Here is a 21,575-nt window from a genome sequence, read left to right as displayed (position 1 = left end):
GGGGGGGGGGAGCTGTAACCCTAACCCTTCAGTCCCAACTTGGCTGCCCCACCCCCACCAAGAGTTGCTACGTTTTGGGTTTGAGAGAGAAAAGCCCCAATTTGGGGGGAATCACTTTAGATTTGTTACTATTATGGGCAGGACTGACCTTCACTGCCCCGAATCTCTCAGATCTTGGTTGAAAACCCCTTCAAGGCTCCCAAGTCTGTGTGTGTGTGCGCACATGCACGCATGTAATAACCCAATTCATCGGAAATCAAGATCCTGCCTGACCCAGGTCTGCATTTTCCAAAGCCAACCCCTCCCTGAGTGAAGTCTGTGTCAAGAACTTAAAAATGACAGGTTGCTGGCTGCATCGTAAAAGTGCAGAGTCTTGCTTCTGGGGGAGCCTGCTAGACCTGATTGGATCTACAGAGGGTCCTTGGCTAGGGGTGAGAAGGGTCCTCCCTCCCTCCCTCCCGCTGGCCTCGAGGGGCTGCCTGGGAAACTTCCAGCCCCCCCCCATCAGATTTGGAGGCAGAGATTCGCCTCCTTGGTTAAATCTTTCCATCTTTGCGGGTGGGTGGTGTATAAATATAGAACCACAGTCAGAGAGCCCAGTGTGTTACACACGCACACACACACACCCCACAACTGTGGTGAGCTGCTGTGTTCACAGAGCTCAAAGGCAAATGGCAAATGGGTCCGGAAGAAGGCAGTCATGGCTGTCGTGGGTAGATCACAGACACAAACCGCACAGCGGCGTCACAAATGTTTCCGTCGACCCCCAACCTCCAGAGCTGGCTGATGTCAGAGGCGAAGGGCAGGTCGCTGGATGAGTCATGCCGTCACTGGGAGGGGGGCTTTTGTGGGTCCAGAGGGCAGGGCGGGCGGAGCGCAGCCAGGGTGGGAGGCAACAGCCACCCCTCTGGGGCCAGGACAGGTTTCCACGACCACCGGGGCTCTCCTGCCACAGAAGGTGCTTCACGGCCCTGGCTTCAGAGGAGGGAGCCCCAGAGGCTTGCCCTCCCATGGCCCCCCGGGAAGCTCTCCTGCCCAGCCTCAAGGGAAGGGGGCAGAGCAGCAGCAGCAGGAGAGGAGGGCCCTTCTGGGCTGGCCCCCCATGGCCTGCTGGTGTCTGCCTGCCCCCCCCCCCGCCTTGCCCCAGTGCAGCTGCGCTCTGGGCGGAAAGGTGCTTGGGGGGCCGGAGCCTCCCTCTCCCTCCAGGCCCCCGCCGTGCAGGTTGATTTTTTAAACAATGGGGGCAACATCCCTGAGCCAGGCTGCCGAGGACCATCAACCTCCTCCTGCTCCCCGGGGAGGGGTCCTGGGGCCGCTCAAGGGTTCCTCCCCAGCAGCTCTCCCTTCAGGGCCGCGGCTTCTTTGCTGCTGCTGCTGCTGCTGCTGCTTCCTCCCTCCTCTTCCTCCGGGTAGCAGTAGCTGCAGTCCTCCACTTCCTGGGCCAGCTGCCCAATGGGCACTACAGGATGGGGCCGAGGGAGAGAAGCGGGGGGGGGGGGGGCGACAACATGAGCAACTGCTTTGCACACGCGCGCACACACACACACACACACACACACACACACACACACACACACACACACACACACAGTACTGGGGAAGGAGGATTCAGGCCTCGGTGCCCAAGCAGGCTCGGGTGCCCGTCCCGGATGCAGCAGCCGGAAGGGACTCAGACGTTGCTCCCCTGGAGTGAGTGAGGCAGGCACACCCCGGAGTGGAACCCAGGAGAGCTGGTCTGGTGTTAGGAAGCACGACCCGTCCCCTTAGCTAAGCAGGGTCCGCCCTGGTTGCATATGAAAGGGAGACTAGAAGTGGGAACAGCACTGGAAGAGATTCCCCTCAGGGGATGGGGGCTTTCGTTTTCAAATGAAAAACGACATCCTGCGGCCACAGCCAGGCCTCCAGTGCCCACCAGTAGTTGGCCCTGGTTTAACCCTGCTTGCAGGAAGCCACCACTGTGGGGCAGCCCCCAAGGGCCCCTCTTGGGCTGCCCTTCCCTGGATGGAATCTTCCCTGCCTGCTCTCATGGCAGAGGCCAGGGAAGGTGGAGGCCGCTTGGCCCGGGATGCTGGAAGGCAAAGCCTCCTCCTGGCTGGAAGCACGGGCCCTCAGACCCCCAGAATCAAGGGTCTATGGGGAGCGAGGGTGGGCTGAGAACCAGAGGGCTGTGTCTACTCTGTGCTTGAACAAAAGCACCCCCCACCCCCACCTGGCAAGGTAAGGCAAGGTCTCTGGCTGACATTCTCAAAGGTGCCGAGCAAGCAGACACCCAGCTCCTCGAATCTGCAGTGCTGCTGTCCCCCCCCCCCGCCCGGTTTTGCAGGATGCTGGTTTTGCTGGTCATGGGGAGGGGCAGGAGCTCCTCAGGGCCCTGAAGCCCCCTCCCCTCCCATCTGCCTGGAGGCAGCACAGCGTCCCCATCTGGCCAGGGGGCCCTCTCAGCACCTGGGTTCCCATCTAACCTGGACTCGGGGCCAGACGCAGCTGGGCACCGAGCCGTCTAGTGTGGAGAGTTTTGGTGTCGGGGACAAACTGCCTGGGGCTGGCCTTACATTTGGCGAAAATGGCTGGCAGCCGCTTGGAGATCCAGGAGCTGAAGAAGAAGCAGAAGAACAGCAGGAGCAGGACACACAGCAGCAAGGCCAGGATCAGGGCCACTCGGAGGGTGGTCAGCTGGTCGTCCATCTCTGCAAACAGGCAGGCAGAAAGCAGGCCTCAGCCCCCTTCCCAAAGAGGGCGAGCCTTTGTGCCGGGACCCCTCCGCACACACAGAGTCAGGCCACCCGTCCATCGTATACACTGCTGCCGAGAAGCCAGCTTGAACTCTCGCGAAAGACGGCAAACTCAGCTCGCTTGCAGAATGCACAAGGCAGTCTTATTGCACACTGGAAGTAGTATGTTAAAAGGGGGGGGGGATCCCGGGGTGGTGGCAGGAGAAGAGGGCCCTTCTCCCCCCCCCCATGACCGGATCGTACCTCTTCACAGTTGTGGCTGGGGGAGCCGGTTTCCCCCTGCATAGATTGGGTTTGGGTTGGGGGGGCGGTGTTGGTTCTTACAGTACTCAAAACCCAACAATAAATAAGGTGATCTTGAACCATAAGGGGAAAAAGCAGTCCTAAGGCACACTGAACAAAAAGTTCAAAGAAAGCCGCCGAAAAGCAGAAGCCGTCGGCAGCGGGGCATTCACTGGAGCCAGGCGGGCACGGGCACCCCCACAGCGGCCCCTGCAACTGCCCACGTGGGCGGCAGGCGGGCATCTGAGAAGGGCTTCTTCGCCTCGGCACCTCCCATTCCCGCCATCCTGGCTGCAGCTGCCCGGCTAGCCTTGCCCCCATCGGCTTCCCTCCAGACCGGCTGACTAAGCCCCCCTCCCTTCTGAAGGCCCCCCACACACACACACACACACACTCCAGAGAGCTTGCCCTGGACTGAGAGCCCCCATCTGGCAAGGGGTCCACCACACAGCCTAACCTGACCTGACATCTTGGTGGGGGGGACTGGCGATGGGGGGAGCCGTGTGGAGCTGGGTCGGGTGGAGGGGGGCCGGGTGGAGCGGGGTCTCCTCGTTGGGTCTTCCGACATGCAAACGGCATCGGAGGTCTTGGTTCCAGGCCTCAAGAGCCTGCTGTCTGGACATCTGCAGGCAACCAAAGAGGGTTCAGCGCACAGCCCACCCCCCACCCCCCCAGAGCAAGCGCAATGAGGCCGCGGAGCGTGTGCATTTCTGGGTCTGGAGGAGGACTTACTGCTTCCAGGGCTGGCAGCTCCCTGCAGGCCGGTCATTAAATGTCCCTTCAGGACAGCTCTGGCAACCTTTGAGGAAGAGGCAGGCGTCAATTCCAGGCCGCCAGCTGACCCCCCCCCACCTGGAGGCTGGCCTCTCATGGCCCCACGGCTGGCAGGGAGAGACAGCCGGGGAGTCTTGTCTTCCCCCTTGCAAGGCCTGGGCCGCAGCAGCCAGAGGGCAGGCTTAGGGTTACGCCCCCCCCCCCCGCCCGCTAACTGAGCACAGAGGCACCTTTGAAAGAGGCCTTCTCTTCTATTCCATGGCGGGGAGTGCCTGGCCCCCTCCGCCCCCCGAGCAGCATCCTTCCCGTGGCTGTTGCTGGTGGCGACTTTGTGTGTGTGTGGGGGGGGTTAGATTGTGAGCCCTTCTGGGAACTCCCTTGTTTGTTTCTCCTTGGTTTCTCTAGGTCAGCCCCTTGGTGGACTTTTCAAGGGAGAGGAGTAGCTGGCCAGGGAACCTGTGGGCTGGTTGGCAGCAGATCCGTCAGTGGGATTGGGAGGCTGCCAGGAGCCACATTTCTTCCCGCCCCCGACATCTGGGCAGCACTTGCCAACGCCTGGCTCAGGGCCAAGGACCCTCCCTCCCTCCCTCCCTCCCTCCCCCCCCCGGAGGGGCAACTTCCCAAGAGCAGCGGGAGGCCTGCCCGGGAGCCCCCCCCGTCTCCTCTGCTCTGCTTGGCCAGTGGACTCTCCGCGGAGGGGTTTCCGGGGGGGGTGTTTCCGCACAACGGTCTCTTTGCGGCTTGGCTCTCGGATGGGCTGGCACGATCCTGCCAGGCTCCAACAGCACCACCACCCTCAGTACCAGCTTCAAGGTCTGCTCGTGGCTTCTGAGAAAAGGCTCCACCGCCGCAAGTGGAAAGTGAGGGGGCAGAGCTGGCGAGGGGGCCGGAGACGGAAGCGGCAGCAGCAGCAGCAGCAGCAGCAGCAACCTGGACCAGAGTTCTCAGGCTCACCTCAGGCTCACCCCTCTGCTGGGCTAAGAGGGGGCTGGAAGCTGGGCCCAGGGAGGGGCTGCCACCAGGGTGGGGGTGAGCACAGCAGCCCCAGGGTGGGGGGCAGGTGGGTCATCTTGGCCTCCTGGCTGCTCCTGCCCCAAGCTCAGTCTCCCCACCACCACCCAGTGAGAGAGTGCCCAGCCCCTCTTTTGCCCCACCCCACCCCCACCCCTCTAGCTCCACAAAGCTTTTCATGTAGAAAAAAGGCGGCTAAGAGAAGGCAGGAGAGAGGTCGGTCGCTGTGGGGGCAGGCGGGGGTTTCCCTCCTCCCCCTCCTCCCATGACAGCAGAACCAGAGGTCAGCATCCCCTGAGACTGATTGGCTGGAAATTGGGGGGGGGGGCAACCAGAGGAAGGACTGATTCGCACTGCGCAGGACTGAGCCGTGGACTTCTCTGCCACAGGAGGAGGTGGGGATGGCCACCGGCTGGGATGGCTTTAAAAGGGGCTTCGGCAAATCCATGGAGGCGAGGGCTGTCCATGCCGACCGGCCCCCTCCAGCCTCAGAGAGAGGCCAGATGCCTCTCAGCCCCCCTGCAGGGCAGCAACAGCAGCCGGAGAAGAAACGCCCTCCTCGCCTCTGGCCTGTGGGCTCCCGGCAGCATCTGGCGGGCCAGAGAGGCCTCCTTGGGGCTGCCAGCAGCAGGGCCCTTCTTCCTGCCTGTGGCCCCCCAAAGTCACCTCCAGGCATTATACATCCCAGCCAGCAGGATCCTTCGGGAGAGGAGCCGGCCTCACCTTGCTCGGTCAGCTCTTGGCCTTCTGTGCATTCACAGAGTTCACACAGGCTCCCCGAACCACACCGAAACTTCGGGACGCAGCGACAGACGGCGTTGGCAGTTGCAGAGCACTTCGTTTCGTATTCGCGGATTCCTAACAAGTCAAAATATTTTGAGTGGGGGGAGGCCTCTGTTGCAATCAGACGGGTAACCCGCTTCTGCTGGCAACAGGCACTTGTGATGGATTTTGTTGGTGGGGGTCAGCAGGGGGGCCATTGACTGAACGCCCCGAGATGGGGGTCACAAAGGGAATTGCTGAGTGGCCTGAACGGCGGGTGGGCAGGGGGAGCTCTGCCCTATGGTGTGTGTGGGGGGGGGGCGTTAGCACATTCTGCCCAAAGAGGCACCCAGCCGACTGGAGGGTCACCAGTAAGGGTGGCTCCAGTGGGGGCAAGCACCCCCCCAATAGTCGTTCCCCTCACCCCCAATTCTCTTTCAGCAGGGCCAGCCATAAATGCATTTCCCCCCCTCTCAATTTTGATTTCTGTGCCCCCACCAGCTACCAGCAGACTCCCTGGTGTGCCAAGGCGAGGGATCCTGTTTTGGGCCACAGGCCCATCTGTCTGGAGCCAAGGTGGCCCATCCAGGCATCCCAGCTGCCCGAGGAGGAAGAGCCCCCTGGGCCACGGTGCGAGACTCCCCACAGGGAGGAGACTAGCCACGGTCCAGCATCAGACACGAGAAGGCAGCGGCAGGTGAGGAGGCCTGCCGAGGATGCCCCGGGGCGGCACCTTCCGGCACAGGCTCTACGCTCCTTCTCCCACCCGGCGTCTGGGTCTGCAGCAGGAGGGGCCGCCGCGGACACAGGTGCCCACCTTGGCGGGGGGGGGGCGGGCGCTTGCTTACCATCGCACGTCTTGCAGAGTTTACAGTCGCCTGTGGTGTGGTCGCGGTAGGTGGCTGGAAAAGCGAGAGAGCGCGCGCCGTGGGTGGAGGGCGGCCGGCGTCGCCCGCGCCCGCCCGCCCGCCGGTGCTTGCAGAGGGTCTGACTGCTGCGCTGCTCCTCTTGACTTGCAGCGGGGCGGGGCGGGAGGGGGGACCCCTGAGCGGCAGCAGGCAGGCGGGGCGCGCGGAGAGGACGCGGAGACACCTGCAAGCGAAGCCGCCCCCCAGGCTTTTGCCGGGGCGTGGGGAGGCGCGCGGGGGTCCAGCCCGTGGCGATGGCGCCGGGCTCCGCGCCCAGCCCCTGGAGGAGGAGGAGGAGGCGGCGGCCGCGGCAAAGACCCCCACCCCAACACACACACCCCCAGGTACCATCACCCCCGTCTCTGCTGCCACCAGCGCCCGCCGCACCGCGGCCCCCGAGTGGCAGCCAACCAGCCGAGGAGCGCGGCGGCAGCGGAGCCGGGCCGGTTCGGGCTAGGCTCACCTGTCGGGCAGGGGCGCTCCCCGCAGACGCGGCCAGGGCTCCAGAGGAGCAGCTGCAGCAGCAGCAGGAGGAGGAGGAGAGCGGCGGGCGGCGGGCGCCGGCCTCGGCTGCCTCCCATCGGCTCGTGGTCGCGGCGGGCTGGCGGTGCCTGTCGGCGGCGGCTCTCTGTCTGGGCGCTGGGCTCCGTCCTCCTTCCCCGCGCGCGTCGTCGCCGCCGGCAAGAGATGCTGCTGCTGCTGCCGCCCCTGTGCAGTCCGGCCGGGGGCGCAGCCAGGTGGCCCCGCCGGCCCCGCCCTCCGGCCCGCCCCCTGCTGCTCCCGGCCCGCCCCTCCTGGCTCACCCCGCCACGCGCGGCAGCCAAGCTGAAGCAAGCCGGGCCGGCGGGAGGGAGGGAGCCGCCGCCACTGCCGCCTGCCTGCCCGGGCTCAGTGAGTCCGGCGCGGGTGGGGGTCCACTGGCTAAGCCTCTGCCCCCGCCGCAGCCCCCGTTGGGGATAAGGAGGGAGGGAGTCCTGGAGGGAGGAGAGCCGGCGGCGGCCAACGGTGCGCTTCGCAGGCAGCAGCCGGGCAGCCGCCTCGGGGACTCCGTGCCACTCTTCTCACTCCCACCACCCACCCCCATCTCAAGGCTGCAAGGAAAGGACACCGGAAGCTGCCCTCTACCGAGTCAGACCCTTGAGCCATCTCGCTCAGGATTGTCTGCACAGACAGGCAGCAGCAACTTCTCCAGGGTTGCAATGGGACAAATTGTGGAAATGGATGTCGGACGTACCCCCCCCCCCATTACCTGATGTGCCTGGAAATTCCCCACCCCCCGAGTTACAGTACTACCTGCATATACCTCATAACCTTGTGGGTTTCCAAATCCTTGTGTGTAAATCTTTGTAGATATATCATGTACAAACAACCACTTTGTATATAATTGTGCTTTGGCAACGTACTGTATGCTTTGGTAGTTTGTTGGTTCAATTAAAAAAAAAAAATCTTGTCCTAGCTGGGAGATGCTGCCAGGGAGGGAACATCTTCCAGTGCTCACACAAGTAGTCTCCCATGCAAATGCAAGCCAGGGCAGACCCTGCTTAGCCAAGGGGACCAGTCGCGCTTGCTACCAATGAGGAGAGAGAGTTGGTCTTGTGTAGCAAGCATGGAGGGTCCCTCTTGCTAAGCAGGGTCCACCCTGGCTTGCGTCACTATGTGTGTGAGCACTGGAAGATCTTCCCCTCCGCGGATGATGGGGCCGCTCTGCCTGCAGAAGCTTCCCAGTTCCCTCCACGGCAGCAGCTCCAAGAGAGGGCTGAGAGAGAGACTCCTGCCTGCAGCCTTGGAAAAGCCGCTGCCAGTCTGGGTAGACAGTACTGAGCCAGAGGGACCAAGGGTCTGACTCGGTATGTATGGCAGCTTCCTCCGTTCCTAAGACCAACTCTGGACATAACGTGTGAGTAACCGCATCTGCGTGCAGATCTGTGCCCGTGTACCGCACACGCGGGTCAGGGTGCGCACTGAACAGAACGTGTGAAGAGGGCTTCCTTCCTTCCTCCACGGCTTCTTCTGGCGCCGGAGGAGCCCGGCTGAGAAGGCAACGGAGGGGCGAAGAAGCGGCCAGGAGCGGAGCGAGGTGCCTCCAGTGCGCTTGCAAGCCTGGCTGCTGCGATTGGCTGCTGCCGGCGGTGGGCGTGGCCAGCGACCTCCGCCTCCTGGGTCCGTCACTGGTGACGTCAGCCCCGCCTCTCCCCCGCCTTCTCGCTGGGCTGAGGTCGGGGCGGCGGGGGGGGAAAGCCCCTCCGTAGCGGCCGCTGCGGCCGCCTCGGGAGAGCCCCGGTGCACGACACCTGCAGAAACCAGAGGGCACGGAGCGGAAGCCGCCGCCGTAGCAAAGAGGCCCGAGGGCGGATGCGTGGGGGTGGGTCCCTGCCCCGATGCCCTGCAGAGGCTCCAGATTTCCAAAGCGAGGGCTGGCGGGCGGGGGTACCAGCATCACACCCCGAGCCCCTGGGCTGGGCTGGGCTGGGCTGTGAGGAGGGGTGTCCGGGCCAGCAGAGACACGCAACACCCCTTGCCCAGTGCCGGGAGCATCGCCCCCAACCACCAGGGCCGTTTGGCAAACAAAGCAGGAGGGAGAGAAGGAGCTCGCCAGCAGTGGGGGCTGCAGGCTGGGAGCCCCCTTGGCTTGCCCATCCTCTCCCTGTGTGAGTTGCCAAACTAGCCATGGCGGCTGGGGGTGATGGGAGTTGTAGTCCGGCAACACAGGTGGGGGAACTCCTACGTTTAGGAACTCCTGCTGGAAGGTTAGCCAGAGCAGAGCAGCCCTTCCCAAGACAGCAGAAGCCTCCAGACAGCACCCTCTGCTTCAAAGGAGGAGGTCAAACCAGGGACACATTTCCCCATCATGGCCGGCACCCCCAGGGAGCAGGGAATGCAGGTTAATCTGCTCCCCTTCCTGCACTCACAACATGGACAGACACACACACACAAAACACCAGAGGAGAAGAACAGGCTTCTTGGGGCAGAGGCATGGTCATCCCACTGGGCACAGATGGCGTCTCCTTGGCAGCACCAAAGAAAGTGGGCAGAAGTTCCCGTCGTTTCTCACACTGGCCGTCTCTCCCCACACCCCCAGCTCCATTCCATGCACTCCATGGTGCAGCGATGTCCTGGCTGTGAGTTCTGTTTACATCGTGCCTTCCATTCATGGACCCCAAGGTGGAGATCAACCAGGTGAAAACAAAGAGCAATAAAAGCCATGAAGCCACCTTTGCAACAAATGCAAACACCCGGGAGAAAGGTTCTCGCCCAAGCCTCTGCCTCCCGTCTGAATAAGGTGTCCAAAGCACGTGATTGCTAAGACAGACAAGCATCCCGACGTGCAAAGAACGCGCCGCGCCGCTCCCCTCGCTCCAGTCCGGTGTGCGTGCTGCAAGCAACAGAGACGCGCGTCGTCCGCAGCCGCGGCGGAGAGGGGGGGGTCTGGTGCTTCGCTGTGTGCCTCGGCGGGGAAGAGGTTAACCGAGGAGGCCGGGAGGGGCGGAGCTCCCGACTGGCCCCACCCCCATTCGGCCGTGGAGCTGCGGACGCGAAGGAGACCCGCCTCCTCCGGCGGGCACGCGCGTGAGTCGCCCCACGTCGCTGCCGCGGCCCAAGAGGTGCCACCGCCACTGCCTGGCCTGCTGCGTCCTCGGAGGTGAGCGGGCTGAGGCGGCTGCTGGCGTCGCGGGGCTCCTCCCTTGCACGTCGGAACGGGGAGGCGCGGCGTGCACGAGGCGCCGCTGGGGCCCAGGAGGGAGTCGGGGGCCCTTGAGCCGGGCCGAGGCAACGGGAGGCCTCTCTCTCTGGGCTGGGGGCCTCCCTGCAAGCCAGGCGCGGGGCGGGGCGGGGGGTGATGTCTCTCTCGCAGGAAGGTGAAGGGCGACCCGGCTGGCCCCGCCTCCGCCCTTCGGGGGGGGAGGGGGCGCTCTCTCCCCCCCCCCGCGAGCCGCCGCCTGAGTGGGCTGCCCCTCCGCTTCCTGGTCCTTCTCCTCTCCGGGTCTGCTGCACCGGCGGGTGCCGTCGTGGCCCCAATCCAGCCCCGGTTGGCCGGGCTCCCTCCTGCGCCCTTGAACTCTGCTCGTTGCAAGTGACTTCACTTCTGTGCCTGCTGCCCCTGAGATTTAAGCGTGGCTCGCTTGCCCTGGATCGAGGCCCTTCGGGGTCATCGGCCAATCCCCAAACAAACACCGAAAGCTCTTGCCCGAAGTGGGTTCTTCCCCCTGAAACAAGCCCCCGAACTGCCTTGATGGGGGGCGCTGGAGTCCAGCCAGGCCCACACTCTGGTGTCCTTTTTGTGTGTGTTTGTGAGGGGGGGAGTGAGGTAGGGGTTTGGGCTGGAAGTGAGGGGGGTGCAGCAGAATAGCCCGACTCCATTGTATGTTTGCCTGCTCAGCACACTTCTTAATCAACAACAGCAAAATATCTATATACCTTTCCAAAGCAGTTTACATAAAGAAATGTAAATAAACAAAACGGCTCCCAAAGGACTCACGATCTAAAAAAGGAACGCGAAATAGACACCAGCAACAGCCACTGGCGAGATGCTGTGCTGGGGACGGAGAGGGCCAGTTGCTCTCCCCCTGCCTGGGGACGGAGAGGGCCAGTTGCTCTCCCCCTGCCTGGGGACGGAGAGGGCCAGTTGCTCTCCCCCTGCCTGGGGACGGAGAGGGCCAGTTGCTCTCCCCCTGCCTGCTCCATTAAGAGACTCTTTGAAACCTCTTTGCCCAGTGAGCAGGGGCAAAGACTCCCCACCTAGATGTGGTTGGCCTGCAACTCCATTCATGGGCCTGCAGCCATTGTGGCAGGGGATGATGGGGGTTGTAGTCTGGCAACACCTAGGGACAAGGTGGATAGCCTCTGGCTGAAGCCACTGGCCAAGCTGCAGCAACAATGGCCTCTGTGCACATTTCCCCCACCCCATCCCCATCCTTTGCCAGGTGGCGAGATGCAGGTTCTCTTGCTTGCTTGCGTGAAGCCTTGGACAATATGGAGGCCGCCCTCCTCCTCGCTTGCAGCACACCTGAGGGAAGGAGTGAATTTCTAGGCACATGAAGCCATTCCCCTGAGCCCCTGCCTTCCCTTTCCTTAAAGTGAGCCGTGGGTATCTGTGGCCACCTTCTCCTCCTCACTTCTCCCAAAGATCAAGGTGGAACATAGGAACATAGGAAACTGCCATATGCTGAGTCAGACCCTTGGTCCCTCTAGCTCAGTATTGTCTTCAGAGACTGGCAGCGGCTTCTCCCAGGTTGCAGGCAGGAGTCTCTCTCGGCCCTCTCTTGGAGATGCTGCCAGGGAGGGAACCTGAAGCATTCTGCTCTTCCAGAGCGTCTCTATCCCCTAAGTGGGGGAATATCTTCCAGTGCTGCTCACACTTCTAGTCTCCCATTCAGATGCAACCAGGGCGGACCCTGCTTAGCTAAGGGGACATGTCATGCTTGCTGCCACAAGACCAGCTCTCCTCTCCTATCTGATCGCAGGAGCAGCTGCGATCAGATAGGGAGATAGGAAGGCGGTAGGCAGCCACTCGGCCCTCGCCCTTCCAGGAAAGAGGTGTTCAGCTGGGGGCTGTGGCCTTTCCAGCAGTGGGCCCTCTAATCTCTGTCCATCTCTGGGCGGAATGAGTTTTCTTCTGGGCGGCAGGATCCAGGCGCTGTGTGTGCACCATGCGCATTCCGAGTGGGGCCTTCCTGGTTCAGCCTGAGCGGGATCTAAAATGAACGGAGGGGACATCAGGAAGGGGTGAGCGTCTGCCTGCGGGCACGCCTGAGAGGCCAGGGAGCAGTGCTTTCCAGGGGCACAAGCCCCACCCCACCGCCCGTCTTTGCTGCTGCCAGCTCTGGCCCGCCCAAGTGCTCCAAGGAGCTTCTTCTTGCCGGCTGGGCCTGGTTGGAATTGTGCCAGCAGCCTCCCTCGCCTTGCAGGACCCCACCATCTCCTGGGGTTGGAGCACGGCCCCAGTTGCAAACATTGCTGGGCAGCAAGAAGAGGGTGGGTGAGTCCGCACCCATGCAGAGGTATGGCTTGCTGAATAGTCCCTCTTTGGTTTTGTGCAGCAGGAGGAAGATCCCAGCAGGAATCGGCCTTTGAGCCTCAGAGCGTGCAGCGAGACCCCTGGCTGTCCAAATGGCTTCCAAAAGAGCCCTGGTGATTCTGGCCAAAGGAGCCGAGGAGATGGAGACGGTGATTCCCACGGACGTCATGCGAAGGGCCAATGTGAGTGCGTGGCCTGGCTTCCGAGGCGCCTCTGGGAGGAGGGGTCCTTCGGTTGCCCCCGCTGCCTCTCAGCCCAAGGGGGCCCGGACCTGGGATCTCTGAGGTCCCCCTTGGGGACTGTTAGGAGTTGTGCAGGTGAGGTGCAGCCTGTCACTCTGCAGTTCTGGAGAGGTCTGAGCAGCTGCATCCACTGCATCACCTGCATGGCCGTGAAAGGCCCAAGAGAGCCAGAGTCCAAAGCCGGGCCGTTTCTCCAACGTTGGAGCCTCCAAACTTCAGCCGATCTGCAGAAGCATCAGTGCCTGTGGCAGATCCGTTCTGGATTGTACCGTTTCAGGCGGTGTGTAATAGGCACCTGCCTAGTCGAGTGTTCCTCCGTACCACCTCCCTGCACACACCAGAGGCCAAAGTGTCTGACAGTTGGCGAGGCTAGATCAGCAGCCCCCCAGAAGAGTCTTCTTGGTTTGGGGAGGGAGGTCTGGCTGTCTGTCTGTCTGTCTGTCGGCAGCTGCTCTATCACATGGTGACTCCTTGTGCGGCCTGACTCACTGGGTAGAAAAGATGGTGGTGCAGCTTGTAAGGTCCCAGCAAGAACTGGGCAGGAAGAGCCCCAGTTGCCTGATGCCACGTATACAGTTGGACAGTGATCATGATCTGCATCCATCCCTAGGTGAGGATGTTTGTCTGTCTTCTTCTCAGATTCACGTGACAGTGGCGGGCCTGGCTGGGAAAGACCCCGTGCAGTGCAGCCGGGATGTCGTCATTTGTCCAGATAAGAGCCTGGAGGATGCCCGAAAGCAGGTGAGTCCTGCTGAACTCTCTGGCCTTCCCTTTTGGTCCTCCACAGAGGGTTTGTTTTAGGCCGTCAGTTGCTAACTGAGTCTCAGGTGCAGACGTGGGTGACCTGCCCAGGTAGCCACTCCTGGATTCTGCCACAGGTCCCCAAGGGGTCACTGTGGGCTGTGGGGCACCTTCAGTTGGCACCCAGAACCGCAGTGGAAACCGCAGGAGAAATGCAGGTTTCCTTGGAATTTTGAATGGACAAGTCGGTTTTTTTGTTTCATGTCACTGTCACAGACCTCCAGACCACCAAAAAAAGAAAACAAACACAACCTAGTAGAAACTCAGATTGGCACATAAGATGTCTTTATGTGCAAATAATGAAATAATCCAGGAGCATTAACATTCCCAACTCATCAAAGATCATTTGTGTTCTTGGCTTAATGGCCAAACTCAAAGAGAGAGAAGCTGTTCTCCTCCCAGGGTCTCCCCCCCACTCCCTTCATGCAATATTTCAACTGAACGGCTCTTGATCTAGCAGCCAGATGCTTTCACAGTGGGGAACCCCACCCATTCCCGTTCCCGTATGAAGACACGTCAGGCTGTGTGCACCAGGCAGCATTGAGGGCCGGCCAGTTTGGGCCTGGGCCATTGGGAATGCCACCGCCACTCGGGGACCTCCCTGCTGGGCAGTGGCTGCAGCCACGGAGGAGGAGGAGGAGGGCTCTCGGGCATCTTCCATGCCCCCTGCCCCCCCCGAAGCACCAACCTGTGCCTGCCACGGGTCCGTGCCAGCCACCTCAACCACCTTATGGTCTGCCTCCTCCTCCTCCTCCTCCTCCCCCACAGTCAACCTTGTGCAGCCTCCCTTGCCCAACAACAAATATATCAAATATATACAAATATATATCAACAACAACAAATATATGTATTTGGAAACAAAAGTTTCCAAAGCAGTTTACAGAGACAAATAATAAATAAATGAGATGGCTCCCTGTCCCCAAAAGGCTCACAATCTTAAAAAAAACCCCATAAGACAGACACCAGCGACAGTCACTGGAGGGAGGCTGTGCTGGGGGTGGGGAGGGCCAGTGACTCTCCCCCTGCTAAATACAAGAGAATCGCCACATTAAAAAGGTGTCTCGTTGCCCAGTTATTGGGGCCCAGACCCAGAAGAGGCCCCAGACCGGTTTTTGTGCAGTCTGTGCTAAAAGCAAAGAGTTGGGGAGCGGCCTGCAGGTCTGGGAGGGGTCTCTTGGGCCCTGTGGTGGCCACTGCCTTGGTCTGTGGTGCGGTGAGGCCCTGGGGCAAGAACTTGCAGGGGCTGTGGGTTCTGCTCCTCTTTCCCCTTGGGATGAACGAGCTTCCGTTGGAGATGCGCTCTGGCCTCCCCCCCCCCACCCCAGACAGGCCCGCGGCTGAATTGGGTGGCAGTGCGCAGCTCTGGTGCTCAGGCATCCCACCCGCTTGGAAATCAACACGGTACCCAAGTTGGCGGTATGGTGAGCAGCATTTCAGGGAGAGCGCGGTGGGCTGTTGAACCCCTTTTTGCTCAGGGAAGGGGCCTTTTAGGTGGGGGGGCAGCACAGCCCTCTAGGCAGACAAATCGAGAGTTGCCCGGTTTTTGAACCCCAAGAATCCCTGCCAGTGAGGTGGGTGACGGCTGTTTCCCCCTCTAGCCGTGCCCTTGCAGACGCGTTCCATACTGTTTGGCTTGTCGCCTTGTTCGGTGCCTCCCTCCTTGCGGCTTTTCTTCTGCCCAGCAACCCTTTCTTCTCATTTTCAGGGGCCCTACGATGTGGTGGTCTTGCCAGGAGGGAACCTGGGAGCCCAAAACCTGTCCGAGGTAACCCTGCAGGCCCCTGCGAACGTGCCGGGAGTTCTCTCCCTGTGGGGAAAGCGCTCGGCCCTGCTGCAGGCGGAGGCGCAGAGGGTGGTCTTGCCCAGGTCTGCCCGTTCTTGGCAGGGCCCAGCGCAGCTGCTGGGAGGAGCTGGCTGGCTTTTCCTCCCGGAAGCCCGGGGCTGGCTGTCAGCTTAGGGGAGCCGGGGGGGGCTGGGGGGTCCCTGGGGCCCCCTTGCAGGACAGTGCTGGTGCCTGCTCCTCCTCCTGGCCCTCCCGGTGAAGCTGGCTCCCCACCTGGTTGGACTCCAACTCCCATCACCCCCCATGACCTTCCAGCGTTGGGAACCCCTGCCCCGCAAGGGGTGTGTGTGTGTTCTGTGAGTCACGGGCTCCTGGTGCTGGGAGCACCACATCCTCTTCAGTGCCTCATGCCATGCCCCACGGGCAGGTGTGTGCAGGTGTGCATGTCCCCGGGGAGGATAGAGGATGGAGAGACGTCCTTGGGGCCTCTCATGGGGCCTCTCATGTTGCCCCTCTGGACCTCTTGCCGCGTTCTGAGCCTTTCTAAACATCAGCACCACTCTGGTCTTCAGCCGAGCGCCTCGCAGCCCCCTTACCTAGGCAGGCTGGACAGACCCGTGTCTTGACCAAGGGCAACTCTTCTCTTTGCTTCCAGTCGCCTGCTGTGAGGGACGTCTTGAAGGACCAGGATGGCCGGAAAGGGCTGATTGCAGCCATCTGTGCAGGTGGGCACCGCTGAGGACCGTCTCCTGTTTGCAGGGAGGCAGCCCCCAAGGGGGGGGGAGCAGGTGCTCTGCTGAGCACGCCCCCCCCCCCCGCCGTTCCCGGTGTGCCTTCCAGCGGCTCTCGTCAGTGCTGGGGTTTGGGCTGACTTGCTCCGCTGTGCCTTGACAGCAAGTGTGACTCATACTGACCCTCCAGGGGCCTTCTGGGAATGGAAATTCTGCGAATTATTTTGCTGTTCTGCAGCAGTCACACCCGTTCCGAGAGAACCTCAAAGATCGTATCGCTTTATGTGGCTGAAAGGGAAGTAGAGGCAGGCCTCACGGTGGCCACGGCCCCTGGGCCCAGAGCCCGCTTTCTGTCACTGCCCCTTCAGAGTCCTCCGGGGGGTGGGGGGGCGGGGGGGCACCCGGAGGCCCATCACTGCCCTGGAGATGAGGCAGGAGACAAACCAAGGCCAGAGGATTCCCGCTCCAGTTCTGCGGCAGGCAGGCAGGCAGCCTTTAGGGCAGGCCATTCTGCACCTGACCTGACCTGCTGCAGCTGCAGGAACACTGCGCAGAATTAATCGCCGTGTTTCATACTGAGGGGCGAACAGGGTGACTGGCAGCAATAGGGTTAGGGTTAGGGTTAAAATGGTAGTAAAAACAGGTGGTCCTAGTGAAGGGGCTTGTGTCTTGCAAGCCTCCTTCCTGTGCCATGAACAGACCAGAGACTCCACTGCACTCCCTGCTAGTTGATGAACGGAAGAGCTGCTTTGTTTTGAGGAGGCAATCGTGTTGTCTCTCAAAAGGCACGCAAGAAAACTGCCAAAGTTTGTAGAAAGGTATCATGCATTTCAAGTCCGAGAGTTTTTCTGCATTTTCCCGGGAATTAAGAACTTTGTGGGGGAATTTTTCAGTTTTTCTGGTAGTCTGGGCAAGGTCTGGAACCTGCCTGCTTCAGAACAGCCCTGCTGGATCGGGCCCAGGAAGACCTCTCTAGTCCAGCATCCAGTTTCACACCACCTCTGGGGAGCCCACAGGCAAAAGGTCTGTGCAGGCCCTCTCTCCTCCTCCTCCTGCTGCTGCCACCACTGCTCTCTTGCAGCCGGTATTGAGAGGCATCGTGCTTCTGAGGCTGGAGGCGGCCTCTAGCCCCCAGTCGAGTAGCCATGGTTAGACTTGCCCTCCATGGATTTGTCTAAGCCCCCTTTAAAGCCAACCCTGTGGAAACAGCATCTGTCTCTTTCCCAGTTTGTTCTGGGAGTTCCATCATGTCAGTCAGTCAATGAGGCCCCAGAGAAGCTAGACGCTTCTCTGAGTAAATGCCCAAGAGAAAAGGCCTTTTGGAATAACAAGAACAGCCACACTCCAGAAGTCCTTTCGTGCAGCTTTAAAGCAGAAGCAGCTGCGTTGGAAGCAGACGCCTCCCGCTCTCTGGGTGCCAGTCTTGAGATGGCCTGGCTGGCTGGCTCCGTGTTCATCCTGGCAGTTGCTGCTTGACCTTCTCTTGCCTTTTGCCCTTTAGAGGCTGCCGGGCTAGGATTACGAGGGATGACGCCGCCTCCTGGAAGCAAGGCTGGCTGGATCTCTTCTGGTCACCTTTGGGAATGCCAGACCTGCAGGGCGGTGGGCTTGCCCTGCAGGTTCAGGAGGGCTGCCCCCAGGAGAGGAGAGGAGAGGAGAGCGCAGGAAGTGGGTCCTCGGAGCCTGCATGGAGTGGAGGGGGGGGGGCGGTGCATAGCCCTTGCAGATCCTTCCCTTCTTGGAAAGGAAAGAGAGGAGAGGAGAGCTGGTCTTGTGGTGGCAAGCAGGACTTGTCCGCCCCGGTTGCATATGAAAGGAGACGTGTGAGCACTGGAAGAAGATTCCCCTCCAGGGATGGAGCTGCCTTGGAGAAGCCGCTGCCAGTCTGTGAAGGCAATACTGAGCTAGATAGACCAAGGGTCTGACTCAGTATATGGCAGCTTCTTGGCATTGGCCTCCCCCCCCCCCCCCGCTGCCCCCGGCAGTATTTCAAATCTCGTCAGGTGCTTCTCTGTCTGCACCAAGGCAAGAGGCATCAGAGCAATTCTGCACAGGCTGTATGGCTTAGGGAAAGGGGCTAGAAGCTGTGCCTGCAGCCCCAGCAAATCAAGCCCTCCCCACCCCTGTGGGGCAGAGAGCCACCCAGTGTGAAGGGAGGTTGCTGGGGCCCTCCCCTGCCCACTCCAGGGGTTGGGTCTGCCTCTCTCCAGTCCCGGATTGGGGTTGGGGGGGGCAGTCTCGGCTGGCTTAATGCCAAGCTTGCTGGAGAGTCCGTTATGCCTGGGGGAGGACGGATGCTGTGAGCCTGGGGGAAATGGAGCAGAGCTCTTTGCGGGAGAAGGGGCTGATCTCTGGGGAGTCCTCCCAGACTCTCGTGGGCCCGTCCCCTCCAGAGGATTGTGGGGACAGCAGCACCTGGGGACCCAGACAGCAGCCCTTTGGCCATGATGGCGGGGGTGATGGGAGTTGTAGTCTCACGTCATCTGGGGACCCTGCCCCTGAGCCTTGCTTCTCCCACAACCTTCTCTGCGCTAGGCGGGGGGTGGGTGGGGGGAGAGTCCAGAGGGTTCCCCCCACAACTGAAGGTGAGTGGCGGCCATGTGACCCACGGCCATGTTACTCGCAGCCCAGAGTGCCTGGATGTCTCTGGGCCACGGGGACCGTTTCCCTGGCTTGGCCCCCTCGGCTGTGGCTTCCGCCTGTCCTGGGCCTGATAAGAGGGGCTGCCCAGAACCCAGAGCCTCTCAGCTTGCAGCGTCCCGTTCAGAAGGCACCTCTGAGGGCTGGATTGATTCGTCAGAGGACGGGCTGGAAATTCTTTCTACGCAGGAGCTTGTGTCTGTTGTGGGCCCTGGGTGCTGTGGTCGCCCCACACACCCAAAAGGTCTTACCACATTTCCGGTGCCCTTCCTGGAGTAGGTTTTACCAGAACCCACCTGCTGCTGACTTGCTCTGAGTCTCAGTGATGATGGCATTCATAATTCACAGTGTGTCATAGGCTTGCCCTGGGAAAGGCGCAGCCTTTCAGAGCGCCTGGCCTCCAGAAACCTCCCGTGCCTTTGTCTCATGGCTCCTTTTTAGAGCCAGGCCCCTCCGAAGCGCAGGTGTTTCTCTAGGGCTGCAGGAAAACATCGCCTTGAAACAGCTGCTGTGCCTTGACTGCCTGTGGGCCGAGCCTCCTTCACTGTGCAAAAGACACTCCTGTGATCTGTGTTGGTGTCTGCTTCATTCATTCATTCATTCATTCATTCAATTTCTATACTGCCCTTCCAAAAATGGGCTTTACTACTCAAAGTGACTTCCAGTCTGTCTGTTTGTTTGTTTATATTTGTATGCTGCCTGTTGTCCTAAGAACCCAGGGTGGTTCACAAGAAGAAGAAACAATTCAATAAAAACAAATGCAGCTGAACTTTTAAAAAGGGCAAAAAAACTGGATAAAAAGGGGCAGGATTCACGTTCCTCCGAAAGGCTGGGAGAGAGGGAGCTGTGCCTGTTTCAGCCCCAAGGAAGCACCACAGCCTGGGGGCAACCATTATGAAAGCTGGTGTGGGGTCTGGCAGCATTTTCTGTCTCCAGGTGGTCCAGATGTATGGAAAGGGCGGGAGGGCAATGGTGCTGTAGTCGAGGGCTGCTCAACTTTGCCCCCCCCAGCAGTTTTTGGACTACAACTCCCACAATCCCCAGCCACAAAGGCCAATAGCCGGTGGGGGGGGAGAGAAATAAATAACATTTATATCCCGCTCTTCCTCTAAGGAGCCCAGAGTTATGGTTATGTATATCCTCACAACAACAACCCTGTGAGGTAGTTTAGGCTGAGATATGCATGACTGGCCCAGAGTCTCCCAGTGAGTTTCATGGCTGAATGGGGATTTGAACTCGGGTCTCCCCGGTCCTAGTCCAACACTCTGACCACAACACCACACTTATGGGAGTTGTAGGCCAACATCTGCAGGAGGGCCAAAGTTGAGCAGGTCGGCTGTAGACCAGCATTATCTTGGGGACCCAAATTGGAGAATCCCTACCATATAAAATATTTATTTCTGCATATTTGTGGTGATGCTTCCTCCTCCTCCTCTCTTCTCAGGCCCCACTGCTTTGCTGGCCCACGGAATAGGGTTTGGAAGCAAAGTGACCACACATCCCCTGGCCAAAGACAAGATGATGAACGGAGGTAGGTGGCCCTGGGAGGGGTTCTCTGCGCTGCAATTCTCTTCCGGGTTGGAAAGGGGAACACGTGTGCCCATGAAACAGTGCCAAGGCCCTCCTGCATGAGCTGGCTTCCTGGGAGGCTTGGGTCTTCAGCAGCAGAAGTCTGGAGCATAGGAAGCGGCCTTCTACCGAGTCAGACCCTTGGTCCAGCTAGCTCAGTATTGTCTACTCTGGCTGGCAGCAGCTTCTCCCAGGTTGCAGGCAGGAGTCTCTCCCAGCCCTACTTGGGGATGCTGCCAGGGAGGGATCTTGGGACCTTCTGCATGCAAAACGGGGTCCCTACCACTGAGCGATGGCCTCCTCCCCTAAGAAGGGGAGTCTCTTCCAGTGCTCACATGTGTAGTCCCCCATCCCAAGGCAAGCCAAGCTGGACCCTGCTTAGCAAAGGGGACAATCCATGCTTGCTGCCACCAGGCCGATTCTCCTCCTCAAGGAGTCGGGAGATGACCTGAAGGCGCTTGCAGCCGAGGGCTCCGGACAGGGGCCTCCCTACTTGCTATGCTGCGGCGAGCGTCTGAGGGAGCCCTGCCCCACAGATGCTGAGGGGGCTCCTGGCCCTGTGTGCTGGATCTGGGGCAGGCTGCCTGGCCCCCGCCTCGCCACTCCTTCTGTGCCGTGTGTCCCTTCTCAAGGTCACTACACGTACTCCGAGAGCCGCGTGGAGAAGGACGGCCACATCCTCACCAGCCGGGGGCCGGGCACCAGCTTTGAGTTCGGCCTGGCGATTGTGGAGGCGTTGCTGGGGAAGGAGGCGGCCGAGCAGGTGAAGGTGCCCCTCGTCCTGAAAGATTAGGGCCGCTGCCCGCAGCAGGTCTGCCCACCTGAGCCACAACACAGGCCTGGTTTGCTCACTCCCCTTCAGCACCGCAGTCGTGAGGATGACCTAGAACCCGGGACCGGGTTGGGTCCCAGTAGCCTTCCTGTTACTTCTTGTTTGCCTTCAATAAAGAGGAGCTCTCTGGATGAGTGCTGGGTGGCGACTAGTGGGTTGTGGTTGTTTTTTTTTTGGGGGGGGGGGTTGCCGGTGTTGGCCTCCTGCATGCAAAGCCAGTGGGTGGGGGGAGGCGTTCTGCCGCGGAGTTGCAGCTCCCTCTCCTTGCTGCTGCTCACAACGCCCCCTGAATGCCACCCTAAAGACCCCGTTAAGGGACACCTAAAGCTTTACGTGGATTCAGCACTTGTGCCTGTGCACACGATGCACTTGCACGGATCAGTTATTCACACATCATGTTGTACATGGGGCCAGACGTCCACTCCCTATCTGTATCCTGCATTCCAGGGGGCCTGGACCCAGGTCCGCTTTTAAAATGAATGCAGGTGTAGT

The 21,575-nt window shown here is 60.7% G+C and overlaps 2 protein-coding genes across 4 annotated transcripts; one reads left to right on the top strand and one right to left on the bottom strand.

The window, feature by feature from the left end:
• Positions 1-466: 466 nt before the first annotated feature.
• On the bottom strand, positions 467-7,167 carry TNFRSF9 (TNF receptor superfamily member 9). 2 transcript variants are annotated; one of them, XM_053281581.1, is made up of 7 exons: positions 6,933-7,167; positions 6,410-6,463; positions 5,523-5,657; positions 3,747-3,813; positions 3,477-3,637; positions 2,553-2,687; positions 1,212-1,459 (listed from the first exon to the last, which is right to left on the bottom strand). In XM_053281581.1, exons 1-7 carry the CDS (start codon positions 7,048-7,050, stop codon positions 1,317-1,319), a joined length of 813 nt encoding a protein of 270 aa, XP_053137556.1. In that variant the 5' UTR covers positions 7,051-7,167; the 3' UTR covers positions 1,212-1,316. The 2 variants fall into 2 exon arrangements, with proteins under 2 accessions (XP_053137557.1, XP_053137556.1); XM_053281582.1 differs by lacking the exon at positions 3,477-3,637 and having other exon boundaries at positions 467-1,459.
• A 2,731-nt stretch (positions 7,168-9,898) lies between these two features.
• Positions 9,899-21,234, top strand: PARK7 (Parkinsonism associated deglycase). Of its 2 annotated transcripts, none has more exons than XM_053281500.1 (7): positions 9,899-10,109; positions 12,511-12,667; positions 13,367-13,468; positions 15,234-15,293; positions 15,967-16,036; positions 20,127-20,213; positions 20,884-21,234. In XM_053281500.1, the coding sequence occupies exons 2-7, from the start codon at positions 12,578-12,580 to the stop codon at positions 21,042-21,044; spliced, it is 570 nt and encodes a 189-aa protein (XP_053137475.1). In that variant the 5' UTR covers positions 9,899-10,109; positions 12,511-12,577; the 3' UTR covers positions 21,045-21,234. The 2 variants fall into 2 exon arrangements, with proteins under 2 accessions (XP_053137475.1, XP_053137474.1); XM_053281499.1 differs by having other exon boundaries at positions 9,901-10,109; positions 12,508-12,667.
• The last annotated feature ends 341 nt before the right edge of the window (positions 21,235-21,575 follow it).

This window comes from Hemicordylus capensis, chromosome 16, assembly GCF_027244095.1.
Source record: "Hemicordylus capensis ecotype Gifberg chromosome 16, rHemCap1.1.pri, whole genome shotgun sequence".
NCBI lineage: Eukaryota > Metazoa > Chordata > Lepidosauria > Squamata > Cordylidae > Hemicordylus > Hemicordylus capensis.
Note: the sequence above shows the minus strand (reverse complement) of the source record. Positions and strands in the feature narration are given on the sequence as shown.

What these genes read in the sequence shown, in the direction of transcription:
- TNFRSF9 (XM_053281581.1), bottom strand. Translation starts at nt 7,050, where the DNA reads ATGGGAGGCAGCCGAGGCCGGCGCCCGCCGCCCGCCGCTCTCCTCCTC. An exon ending in AGCTGCCAGCCCTGGAAGCA is followed by an intron (nt 3,638 to 3,746) that starts GTAAGTCCTCCT and finishes GGTTGCCTGCAG; the next exon opens with ATGTCCAGACAGCAGGCTCT. An exon ending in GCCAGCCATTTTCGCCAAAT is followed by an intron (nt 1,460 to 2,552) that starts GTAAGGCCAGCC and finishes CCCATCCTGTAG; the next exon opens with TGCCCATTGGGCAGCTGGCC.
- PARK7 (XM_053281500.1), top strand. Translation starts at nt 12,578, where the DNA reads ATGGCTTCCAAAAGAGCCCTGGTGATTCTGGCCAAAGGAGCCGAGGAG. An exon ending in TGGAGGATGCCCGAAAGCAG is followed by an intron (nt 13,469 to 15,233) that starts GTGAGTCCTGCT and finishes TCTCATTTTCAG; the next exon opens with GGGCCCTACGATGTGGTGGT. An exon ending in GAGCCCAAAACCTGTCCGAG is followed by an intron (nt 15,294 to 15,966) that starts GTAACCCTGCAG and finishes CTTTGCTTCCAG; the next exon opens with TCGCCTGCTGTGAGGGACGT.